Source organism: Lycium barbarum, chromosome 12 (assembly GCF_019175385.1).
Source record: "Lycium barbarum isolate Lr01 chromosome 12, ASM1917538v2, whole genome shotgun sequence".
NCBI lineage: Eukaryota > Viridiplantae > Streptophyta > Magnoliopsida > Solanales > Solanaceae > Lycium > Lycium barbarum.
In genome coordinates, this window is record NC_083348.1 from 88,312,125 (window position 1) to 88,324,881 (window position 12,757).

At 34.8% G+C, this 12,757-nt stretch overlaps 1 protein-coding gene across 1 annotated transcript; it reads left to right on the forward strand.

The window, feature by feature from the left end:
• Positions 1-8,414: 8,414 nt before the first annotated feature.
• Positions 8,415-8,859, forward strand: LOC132623263 (large ribosomal subunit protein uL3c-like). Its single transcript, XM_060337995.1, has one exon. The coding sequence runs from the start codon at positions 8,415-8,417 to the stop codon at positions 8,793-8,795; it is 381 nt and encodes a 126-aa protein (XP_060193978.1). The 3' UTR covers positions 8,796-8,859.
• The last annotated feature ends 3,898 nt before the right edge of the window (positions 8,860-12,757 follow it).

The following is a 12,757-nucleotide window of genomic DNA, read 5'->3' on the forward strand; positions in this document are numbered from 1 at the left end:
CCATTTTCCAATTGAGAGAAATGAACAAAAGAAAGTTGTTTTGTGATAATGAGGCAAATTTTGAAGCTTTAGTGTCATGACTTGATTGCTACTTTGATTAACTTGGTGTTTGAGCACTTGAAATGAAAATGAAGTTTTCGAGAAGAAGTTGGTTATTCATATGTTTTGGATTAATTGTTAGTATCAATCAAAGTCATGTGTTTGTGCTTGAAGTGGACCTTTTTGACTTGGTATGATGTTGGTGCACTTTTGAATGGATTCCTTTGAAGGAAGTTGTAATTTGTTTTGCTTGAGGACAAACAATAGTTTAAGTTTGGGGGTTTGATAAGTTTGTATTTTACCAACTTATTTCTTCTTTAATCTTAGATTGTTGCTATGTTTTGATTGAGAAAATAGTGCATTTAATGTCGTTTACTTCCATTTTATAGGTTTATGTGATTTAGAAGTGATCGGAAGAAACCAGGTGAAAATAAAGTCAAAAAGAGGCCAATTAGACAAAAACTGCACAGTTTTGCAAAACTGTCAAAAGTGGACAGTTTTGCAAAAACGGGACAGATTTGCAAATCTGAAAACTTGGGGCTTATTTTGTTATTTTTAGATTTGGAAAAAGTTGGGAACTACAAAAGGAAGACAAGGGAGCAATTATATTCATCTTTGGCATAACACACAAGTACTTGGAGGCTAGGGTTCATCACCAACACCTTGGAAGAGAAGATTTGGAGGCACCCAATGAGAAATTCTTTACCCATTTCTTCTACTCTTGCTATGTATTGAATATTTATGTGTGTGGTATTTCATTCCAATGCTTGAATCTTGTTTATGCAAATATTCATATGTTTAGTTTGGATGAATCTCTTATTTTGCTTTTGTATTGAATGATTTTTATTTCTAATGAAGTGGGTTTATTGTTTTTCTATTAACTCTTCAAGCTTTAATGTCATTTAATGGTGTACAATATTATTTGTGCCTAAATATCATACTTTGCTTGGAAAAGAAAGTAGAGGTTAGGAAAAGAGTTAATAGCAAGAATTTGGGGCATAACCCTCATCTAATAACTTGAGCTAGGAATAGGAAAGTTACTTGAGATTCAAGTGGTTGTGCTTGATATCACACTCTAAGGCTTGGAAAAGCTTAGAGTGAAATTCATTGATTTGGTTGGAAGACTTTCAATTAGATTTTAGAAACCATTATCTATTAAAATAAACCCGCTCTTAGTTGTAAAATCATAAAATATATTGAATCGTTACTTGAGAGTTCCTTGTATCCATGCTTGTGGCCATTGATCATTTTACTTGCTTTCTAGGTTAGTTTTATCTTTGGTAGTTTCAAAATCAAAAACCAAAAATCTTATCAACTGTTTGGCTTGGCGTAGAAAGCGATAATTCCTTACTTGTTTAAATCGCCTAGTATATTGTTTCCTGTGGAATCGACCCCGACTCATAATTGGGTAAATTATATTGCATACAACCGTGTACACTTTCTCTTTGAGGAGTGAATTTGGACGTTATCACAGGACAATGTAGATAAAAGCTCTATATATATAGCAGGTGTCGCTGATCACAAGGCAAGAAATACTAGATGAATTGGGTTTCACTATTGGTACTCTCCCCTTCAGATACTTGGGAGTGCCACTTGCTTCTAAGAAGTTAAATGTGAGCTACTACATGCCTTTAATAGAGAAAATTACTGCTAGAGTCACCTGCTGGTCTGCAAAGCTGTTGTCCTATGCAGGAAAGCTCCAGCTCATTTAATCAATACTATTTGGGGTGCAAGCCTATTGGGCCCAAATATTTCTCATTCCAAAGAAAGTTATGAAGGTGATTGAGCAAATTTGCAGAACTTTCCTTTGGACAGGGGTTGTTTCAGTGTCCAAAAAGGCATTAGTGGCATGGGAGACTATTTGTTTGCCTTATGCTGCTGGTGGTCTAAATATTATTAACCTCTGTTTGTGGAACAAGGTTGCTATCCTAAAGCAATTGTGGAATGTGGCTAGGAAAAAAGATTGCCTCTGGATATTATGGATTCACAATTACTAAATACAGGGTCAAGCTATAGACACAGTTTCTATACCCAAGAACGCTTCTTGGGTACTGAGGAAAATATTGGCAGCAAGGGAGGTCCTCATACAAGCTCCAACATATGTAGGTGATTTAAGTGTAGCTTTGAATGCAACACAACAGAATCATATGTTTTCTATCAGACGAATGTATTTGTCTCTACTGCCACAATATCCTAGAGTTGGCTGGAAGAGTTTATCATTGCAAGCTACTGTGCATCCAAGATACAAGTTTATCATGTGGCTTGCCTTGCACAAAATATTGGCAACTGTTGATAGGCTTATGAAGATTGGCATCACAGTATCACCTGACTATGCCTTCTATGGTCAACATAGAGAAACTTTTGCTCATTTGTTTTTTGAATGTCATATAACAAGATCTATGTGGGGTAGATTATGTGTGTGGCTGGGCTATCAGAGAGTGGTGCAGGATTGGGATTCAGAGGTATTATGGGCTTGCAGATTAGCTCAAATGAAAGTTGGAATTGCAGAGATAACAAGCTGTGCTTTTGTTATAATTGTGGATGCTATATGGAGGGCAAGAAACAAGATCAGAATGCAGAATGGAAGATTGGAGGCTGATCAACTACTCAAGAACGTCACTCAGCAGATTCATGTTAGAGGTCGGGGCATTGGAAGATGGCAAGGACCCCTTAGCAGGCTCAACACCTATCCTTAATTTTTTTTGCTGTGTAATTTCTTTTGTGTACAGAATGTATAGTCCTAGGCTATTGAGGAAAGACTATTATCTTTCGTAGTAGCTTAGAGATTGAGAACTCATGAGAATGGCAGCTAGTCCAAATGCTGCTACTGCTTGTATTATCAACCTTGGTTATTAATGAAATATGCCACTTTAACCCAAAAAAAAAACTTAAAAGTTTTATGTTACTGTCTTACTGAGGCGAACTTGTTCCCATATGTACAAATGCTAAGATCTGGAATATTTTATCATTTATTGCAATGTACATGAAATGAAGAGGGTACATATATTAAAAGTACAAGAGGGGGGGGGGGGTGAATTGTAAGCCTGTTAAAAAATCTAGTCGACTACTGTTTGGTGCCAGTCGACTGATAGCGAGACAGCCTGCACAAAATTATTAGTCCTTCGATTTGCACAAGTATAAACCACAATAAATAGTAAGGGTGCAGAATATAATATGAGAGCAATAAAATAAATGACACCAGGAATTTTTATACTGGTTCGGAACAAATGTGGTACCCTAATCCAGTCCCCTTGGGTTGGAAGGAGGCTATCTCTTTAAGTTCTTTGTAGTTTGAGTTGAGTACAGCCTTTGTGGTTTTCCTTGTTCACCACCAACGTTTACAAGGCTGGTTTTCACTCGCTCACCAACAACGAACAAGGTTTGGTTTTGACACGCTCACCAACAACGTACAAAGTTGGTTTTTCACTCGCTCACCAACAACGACTCTTTTGTTTTCACTCGCTCACCAAATAAACGAACAATGACACAACCTCTCAATACAAAGCCTCACCAACTATACTATATCTCTCCTCTTTTTTTTTGTTTACACAGTAAGTCACTCAGGATTACAATGCTTATGAAAAGTAGAGCAAAGAACTTGAGAAGGTTGAGACGAAAGTATAAGTGGCTGCGTATCTATTTTCTTGTTCTCCTTGTTCTTTTTATAGTCTTCAAGAAATAATTAGCCGTTGCATGAATCGTGGACTTAGATATCTGGTTGACCTCTTTGAATCTGGACTGTCTTTGAATAAGGCAGTGCCAGCTTGTTGCTTTCTGCTTCCTGTAGGTCTTGAAATATATCTTCTTTCCTTAAATGAAGATTTTTTGGCTATTGAATTTCCTTGTATAATCTCTTTCTTCCTTGAATGTTGTACCATCAATAAATGATCACTTTTCTCACTTTTCCTATTGCAGAGAGCTTTTGAATAATTTTAAGGAATTGCCCTTCATATAGATTTCCTTTCCATTCGTAGAATGTTGACAATTATGCTCCTTGATTGTAGTAAATAATAGTATCATTTATTCAACCAATAATAGCTATCCTTTTGATCTGCTTCCTTTCAAAGATCTTGGTAAATAATTTCCCTCCAAAATAATACTTGTAGTAACGTAGCAAATAATATCAACCATATCCTTCATAAGATTTGCTACGGTAATAAATATCTTTCTTCCAGAATGACTAATATTCTTTCCATCTTTGAGCTCTTCTTTTGGCTTGTACAAATATGAGATCTTATTAAAGCAACCCAAGAGAATTTCAAGATCCTCTTCATTTCACCTCGGATCTTGATTTATATTAATTTGAATGTAGTCACATTCATCTTCTACAATTTGAATTTTGATCACACTTGAATGTGGAAACTTTTGTGCACTTGAGACTTCTGGCATATCTTGATACTCCATCATTTTTGGACCTTCCTTAAGTAACAAAAACATCTTCTTCCCTTTTGTAGAATATTTTCCTTTCATAAGATTGTAGTAAATATCCTTTCCATGATTCTACTACATTGATTTGGGCAAATCTTTTTCTTCCATATCTTCTCCCGTAATTCCATCTCGTAATATCTTCTTCTCCATATTTTGTTTAGATCTTCACCAAATCTTTCTTCATCAAATAAACCTGTACCAAAAATAAATTCACCACAAGTAAATATTTTTTTATTAAATAATTATGTCGGTTTGTTATCATCAAAATTAGTAGGTGAAACTTTGGACCTAGCAATCTCCCCCCTTTTGATGATGGCAAACCATTGCGTACAAAACTTTCAATTTTAATAAAAGACTGAATAAAAGATGGTAAGAAGGATGTGGACTTCCCTGAATTAGTGAACTCCCCCTGAACGTATGTTCTTTGATTCTTGGAGCACGACATGAAATGAAAGGCTCCCTCTCAGTTCATGCTTTCTCGTTTTTCCTTATGTATTTCCTGTATGAAAATACTAACATGGCAAACGTTTTGTACAGGAACTTCTCCCCCTTTTGGCATCATTAAAAGGGTGAATTACAAAATACTAACATAATAGATCTAGCTAATATAGTGATCAATACAAGTCAATTGAGAACCACAATCCATAAGAATTCAAGGATCATGTAAAAAGAATACCTTTAAATATTCAATTTGATAAGAGGGAATTTCTCTCTAGTTTGAGAAAAATAACTATTAGAGATATATCAAAAGAGTTGCTAACCACATAGAGCATAATTAGGGCTGTTCATAGTTTTTGTTAAAATCAAAATCAAACCGAAAATTTAACCAAACCGAATAAAAAAACCGACATTTGGTTTGGTTTGGTTTTAAATTTGAAAAACCGATAATATTTGGTTTGGTTATGGTTATAGTAAAAAATAACCGAATAAATAACCGAACCAAGCCGATAATTATATACATAAAATTTATAATTATTTATATGTATAATATTAGATTTTCATAAATAATTAAAGATATTTTGATCTACTTATTTTTAAGGCCCATGTCTTAAAAGAATATGTCCAAGTCCAACAATCCAAGCCCAACTCTAATAAGTCGTAAGCAGCATAAGGGCAAAAAGTAAAAACCCTACTATCTCTTTTCATTTTACATTTCTGATTTCTGTTCCACTTCCAGCCTAAGAACAAGAGAAGCAGAAGCTCACGTTTATCAGAAAGTCACAGTCATAGACTCACAGTGAAGGCTCAAGAGCAACCTCAACTCCTCAAGTACAAGACTGTCAAATTTTGAGAAGGTTTGTAAGAAATTTTTTGAATTTTAAGTTGATTCGAAAAATGTTTCCTTATTTGTTTCGAATGTTTAAGTTGTTTCCTTTTCTGTTTCGAATGTTTAAGTTGATTTTAAGTTGTTTCCTTTGCTAGCTACTTGATTTTAACTTAAGTTGTTTCCTTTTCTGTTTCGAATTTTTACCTTTATTTTTTCTTGTCCGAATAGGTCCTAAACTTCTAATATTTTTCAGATGAAAAGGACAGAGGTTGAAGATTTGGAGGTTGAAGATTTTGAGGTTGAACATTTGGAGGTTCCTAAAGATAGTTCAGTAACACCAACATCTGTTGTAACTCAAGCACAAGGTAATGCTCCTAATACTTCTTCCGTGCGTAAACCTCCTCAAAAGAAGAAAAGAACTATTCCTTGTAGTCGAGACCCTAGCCTTGGGGATAATGGTAGAAGAACATCTAAAATTTGGGATCATTACACACAATTTACTAATAAAATGGGGGAATTGCGGGCAAAATGCAAGTACTGCCCCAAAGACTTGGCTTGCCCTTGTAATTATGGGACTTCTAATCTTTGGTGACATTTGCTTAACAAGTGTGAGAAATACCCTTTTAAGACCATTGATAGGAAGTAAACAACACTCAATATTAAACCTATTAAAGGAGGGGGACAAGGAGGTTTGGAAAAGGTTGTTTATAATGTTGTCGAAGTTAGAAGGGCCATTGTCGAGTTTGTTATAATAGATGAACAACCGTTTAGAGTCGTTGAGGGGGAAGGCTTTAAGAGGCTAATGGTGGTTGTTTTGCTTAATTTTGAGTTACCTTCTCGCATTATTGTTGCTAGACAATGTTTAAAAATTTATGAAGAAGAGAAACAAAAGCTTAAAAGTCTTGTTAAAGATCAACAGCAACACATGGACGTCAATCCAAAATTTGACTTATATGGTCATTACTGCTCACTAGATTGATGATCAATGGAATTTGCAAAAAAAAATTCTTAACTTTTTTCAAACTCCAGATCATAAGGGTGAGACAATTGCAAAAGGAATTGAAGCTTGTTTGTTAGATTGGGAGATCGAGAACATATTCACGGTGACACTAGATAATGCATCAGCTAATGATGCTGCAATCAAGTACTTGAAAGGGAGAATTAATGATTGGAATGGTGTCATCTTGGGAAATGATTTTTTACACGTTCGGTGTAATGCTCATATCTTGAATTTGATTGTAAAAGAAGGATTGAGTGAACAAAATGAGTCCATTTCTCGGGTAAGGCGTGCTGTGAAATATGTTAAGTCTTCTTCTGCAAGATCTGCTTCCTTTAAGTCATATGTTGAGAAGGTAAAACTAGACGCCCATGGCCTGTTGAGTTTGGATGTTGAGACGAGGTGGAACTCTACATACTTGATGTTAAATACAGTTGTACAATTTGAAAAAGCCTTTTCAAGAATGTATATTGATGATCATAAGTACTTTAATTATTGTCTTGAATTGAGTGGAACAGCAGTGCATCCATCTTCGGAAGATTGGAAAAATGTGTAAGTCTTTCTCAAGTTTCTTGAGATTTTCTATAAAACCACTTTGAAGTTTTCGAGTACTTTGCATGTTACTTCAAATTATTTCTTCCATGAGCTTTTTAATCTTCAAAGCATAATTGTCCAGTATTCGAATTGCAGCGATTCAATTTTGACTGATATGGCTAGGAAGATGAAAATTAAGTTTGATAAATATTGGGGTGGTTTTGAGGATATGAACATGTTGTTATTTGTTGCCGTTGTGTTGGATCCTCGCTACAAAATGAAGTATGTGAAGTTCATTTTTAACAATTTTTATGATCCTTTGGAGGGAAATGGAAAGTCTACTAAAGTGGTGAACACTTTAACTCGCTTGTATAATCATTATAAGAATTCTATTTCTGGGCCTTCTAGTGAAAATATTGGAGATCAAACTAGTGTGATGAGTCAAATTGGTGCAATGAATAATTCTGATGTGTGGCAATCGCAATGGGAGAAATTTCTTGAAGATGAGAATGATGTTGATAATAAGTCTGATCTTAAAAAGTATTTGATGGATGATCTGGAGAAGATTAAGGATTTCAATAGCTTGACTTGGTGGAAATCTTCATCTGAAAGATATCCTATTGTCTCTAGGATTGCAAGAGATGTGCTTGCTATTCCTACATCTATTGTTGCCTCGGAATCAACTTTTAGCACCGGTGGTCGGATACTTGATTGTTATTGAAGTTCTCTATCGACAAAGAGACCTGAAGCTCTTGTTTGTTGTCAACAATGGTTGCGGTCAACATCTAAAGAATGCAAGCTTGAAGACCTTTTAGAAGAAATTCAAAAACTTGAGATCGCTGAAAAAGGTAATTTTACATAATTAACTATATGGTATTTTAGCTAATTGTTGCCACTTTAATATGTGTTGCTACACTTTAATATTGAGAGTTGGTTACTGGTTTTGAGCCCAAAAATATTAAATTGCACGTTGTTTGTTGCTGGAAACTGAGCTGCTGCCGCTGCTGAACTGTGCTGCTGCCGCTGCTGAACTGTGCAGTTTCAACACATTAAAATGGCTATAATATCCATATTCCTCCATTTGAACACGTTTTATCTCAATATTGAATAATTTAGATTCAAGATTGTAATGAGTTTCCTAAAGGTATAATGGCAACTAAACTTGGTATGATGAGTTTCTTTGAGGAAACAGGTACAGTTGTCCATGTAACAGTTGTTGGTTTTCGGGAAGGTAATATTTTTACTCAGATTAAAACTGAAGCTACTGATGGTTATAATGCTGTACAAGTTGGGTATAGAAGAGTGAGAGATAGAAAACTTACTAAACCTGAAATGGGACATCTTGAAAAGTCTAGGATTATTCCTTTGAGACATTTGCAAGAGTTTAGACTTCAGGATGTTGATGGGTTTGAGGTTACTCGGAAACTTGATTTTAATGAGGTTACTCAGTCTGGGATTATTCCTTTGAGACATTTGCAAGAGTTTAGACTTAAGTTTTGGGGCAAAGTTGCTGCTATATTTGTTGGCTGAGATGCTATACCTTTATGTTTTTAGACATTTAATGCCTAATATCGTGATTTCTTTTGCAGATTCTCCGGGCACTGTTTTGAGCATTGATTAGTTTGGAGCTTAAGCTAAGGAAGATGGTCGAAGTACTTTTGATTATATTATGGATTCTCTAGTTAGTTTAGTTTAAATATGTAATTTTTTCATTTTAATGGACAAAGTTGTTTGTATTTTGGAACCTCTGTTTGACTTGTTCTTTTGAATCTAAACTGCATTGCAAGTTTCGTCCACCTGATTTGCCATCAGCATGTCTTTCCCTCAATATGCAGCAAAGTTCGCCCTTATGGGCTGTGAGGAAAAAAGAGCTTCATAAGAAATTTGAAGAATGTAGAGAGAGAATATTTGAATTGTCCCGGCTAGTCATAAACCGAAAAATCGAACCAAACCGAACCAAACCGACAATAACCAAACCCGTGGTTATTATTTTACTTGGTTTGGTTATGGTTTTAGATATTTAAAAACCGACTAAATTGGTTTGGTTATGGTTTTAACCAATAACCGACCCAAACCGAACCATGAACACCCCTAAGCATAATAACCAAATGGTGAAAACATTTTGAGTCAATCGAGAGTGTTTGTAAGTACCAATCGAAGAAATCACACATGTTAGCTTAAGGACAATCAATCCAAAAAAAATTGAGGGAAGTTTTCATAATGTAAAATAGTGGAAAAATATTTTGAGCCAATTTTAAGAGTATGTTACAAGAAAAGAACTATAAATAGACCATCATGTACTTCCGAATTCACAAATAATAGAAGCATATGAGTTAAAGAGAAAAATGAATCCTTCTCACCAGAAAAGGATATTAAATTATCCACCATATAGTATCAACCTAATTCCTTTCTTCAATGTGAGAAAATAGCTCCATTGGATATTCAGTCTCAGTAGAACCTCCATGTAATCGTTTATCCACTTGGCACTTCATTTGATTTGTGTACTTACCGATGTTCTTCTTTGCAAGAGAGATAGGATGAGCTTACTAGAGTATTCATGTACAATGAATTTTCCATACAATCTGTTGAGTACTCCCTTTGGATACTTGGCTTCGCTGAAGAACCTCTCATCTGCCTTTGCATTATTTGAAGCTTGAAGAAGAATGTTAACTCACCCTCGTAATCATCCCAAGTTCGAATACCTTGTCTTATGAAATTCTTTATACACCTTATCGTTAGTACTACATGATATAAATATATGCAACTATTAAATTACAATCATGATTTTTGAAAATGATTTTTGAAACAAAGAGAAATCAACTTCTCTTACTGTTCTCTTGGGATGGTTTCAAATAAAAAAAATTTAGTAGCATAAGTACTCTTTTAGAAAATAAACTATTGGGAGATGCTTGAAAAAATATTTTTTTTAGTTGTAAAATCATTTAGAGAATTACTTTTGACATGCATTCTGAAAAAGGCTTTATAATATGCTAATGAGAACTAACATAGTAATAAAAATCTTACAATGGTACAAACCTTCTTATTGTGAAACCTTGGGCTACATGTTTACCCTTAGTTCTTACAACATGACCATTTTCATGAGGTTCATCTAAATATCCATAATTGTAGATCATTTTCCTTGGCTATAAGTTCCCATATGTTATTTCCTCCATTTGCATTCAACTATTCTTGCATTGCTGGAATCTTTCATTTATTTCAATGTTTCATCTCTGGTTAAGCTTGTACATACATATTCATATCAATCAATTGCTTTTTGTCCAAAGTACACTCTTCATCTTCATGCTCAATTTCACTTCAACAAACATTAGTCTAAAGAGAATGTGCATAAAGATCTTTATAACTAATTGTTTAAAAGCCATAAGAATTATCAGTAATAAAGATTATAGAATATGCCATGAATTTTACCACTTGGTCCTTACCATGACGATAGACATTTGCAACCAAAAGGATGAGAATAATCAAGAAATGATTTTTCTTCCTTTTCATATCTCATATGAAGAGTTCGTTAAGATAGATCAAAATCATAACTCATGTAACTTGTGAATACATACCTCTCGCCTTCAAGATTTTGAATATGTCCATATGAGGAGGTTATGAAGGTCTCGAGTTATACACCGTTCTTGGGTTTTGAATGAGGAGTTATTATTCTTACCAAGAGAGAGAATATCATACATGCGATTCCTTCAAGAATAATCTCATATCCACATATATATGAATTAAATTTGTATGATATCAATAACGATTGCATGCTTGCTTGTCCTAATAACTTGTAACATATATATATTAAAAAAAATGCAAGCCGTGTATTCTAGTCATTCAAAGACTCTAGTTCAAGGTTATAACCAGTAGCAACAAAATAGTAGCATGATGCAATTAGTCGACTCAAACCATCTACAGTTGACTACTATCAGACTAAGATTAAATCAATGGCTCAATATACATCACCTAATGCAGTAGAAAAACTTGAATAAACTTCAGTAATACCAATCATTTCAGCTTTACCATCATATGTTCTAGCTCCTTCATTATTGTAGAATACATATGAGCTTTGGAGCATATGTTGTTCCTTGATCAGCCTTTATGCAAATATGAATCATTCTGTTTATGGCTAGACTTAAGGAATTCTTGCAAAACAAATTAGTTTGCTTTTGGTACCCAAGTGTTTTTGGGTCCTTCATGGTTAGTAAATTGTGTAGTTGGAGATGCGTGTAAGTGTTTGGGTCTCCAAACATATTTAGATCTTACATGATTTCTAGTATAATTGCACGTAAATGCTTTATGTCCAGAATTACCACAGTAATGACATGTAATATGAGAATAAGAGTGTTCACCTACAGTTTCCTTATTAGTCGACTTTAACGTTACCTGAGTTGACTTGGTTGAAGTAGGGCATCTACTAGTGGATCCCTTTTCAGTCAACTGGTAGTTCTTAAGGAGATGAGTCGACTTCCATTGATCAAAGTGGTGACTAGAAGATTTGTGCAAAGTCTTCATTTGCTTGTGCAACTCAGAATTTTCTTCTTGAACTAAGTCATATTTAGTCTGACATTCCTTAAGTAGAATATCCAAGTCTTTCTTTTCTCGTTGAACTTTCTTGAATGCACTAAGAATTCTTTGCAAATCTTTCAAAGCTAGATCTAGAGTTTCCTGTAAATCATCAAAATTATTACAAGTCATGATAGGAGTATGACATACCTCGTCGGTTTCTTCCTCATCACTCGAAGAAGAGATTCTGTGATTTTTGTCGCTTTGTTTTCCTTCCAGGAAGCACATGAGCGCCATTTCTCCGTGATTACTCTCTTTATCAGATTCATCATCGTCGCTCCAAATTGAAGTTCTAGAATTCTTCTTCTTGTTGTTGTTAGGACACTTTGATTTAATATGTCCAAGTTTACCACATTCATAGCAGTGTATGTTCTCTCTTTGTTGGACCTCTTGATTCTGGATGGATTGAGCTTTTTGCTTCTTTCTTCTTTTCCTTTTGACGTTGTTGGATGCCTTATCCAAGTTTTCTTGATATTCCTTATTTTTTACGGTGCCCTCATGGATAGCTTCCAATCTGTCCCATATTGCTTTAGCAGTTTTACAAGTGAATATTTTCTCATATTCTTCTTCACCAAGAGCACAATAGAGTAGGTACATTGCTCTAGCATTTGTTTCCATAATATCCAAATATTCTTTTGTGTAGTCAAACATAGACGTCTCTTTTTCAATCTTCTTTCCATCACTATTATTTGGAATAGGTCGTGGCCCATTCTGAATAACTAGCCAGGCTCTATAATCTGTCGATAGAACATAGATCTTCATTCTGGCCTTCCACTGACTGTAGTATAAACTATTGAAGTAGGGTGGCCTGCTTGTTGAGAGTCCTTCTTGAAATATGGCTTCAGTAATTTGATGCCCTGCCATGGATCTTTCCTCACTTGCTGTTAAGCAAAAACAGAAATGTGAGACGAGGCTTTGATACCAAT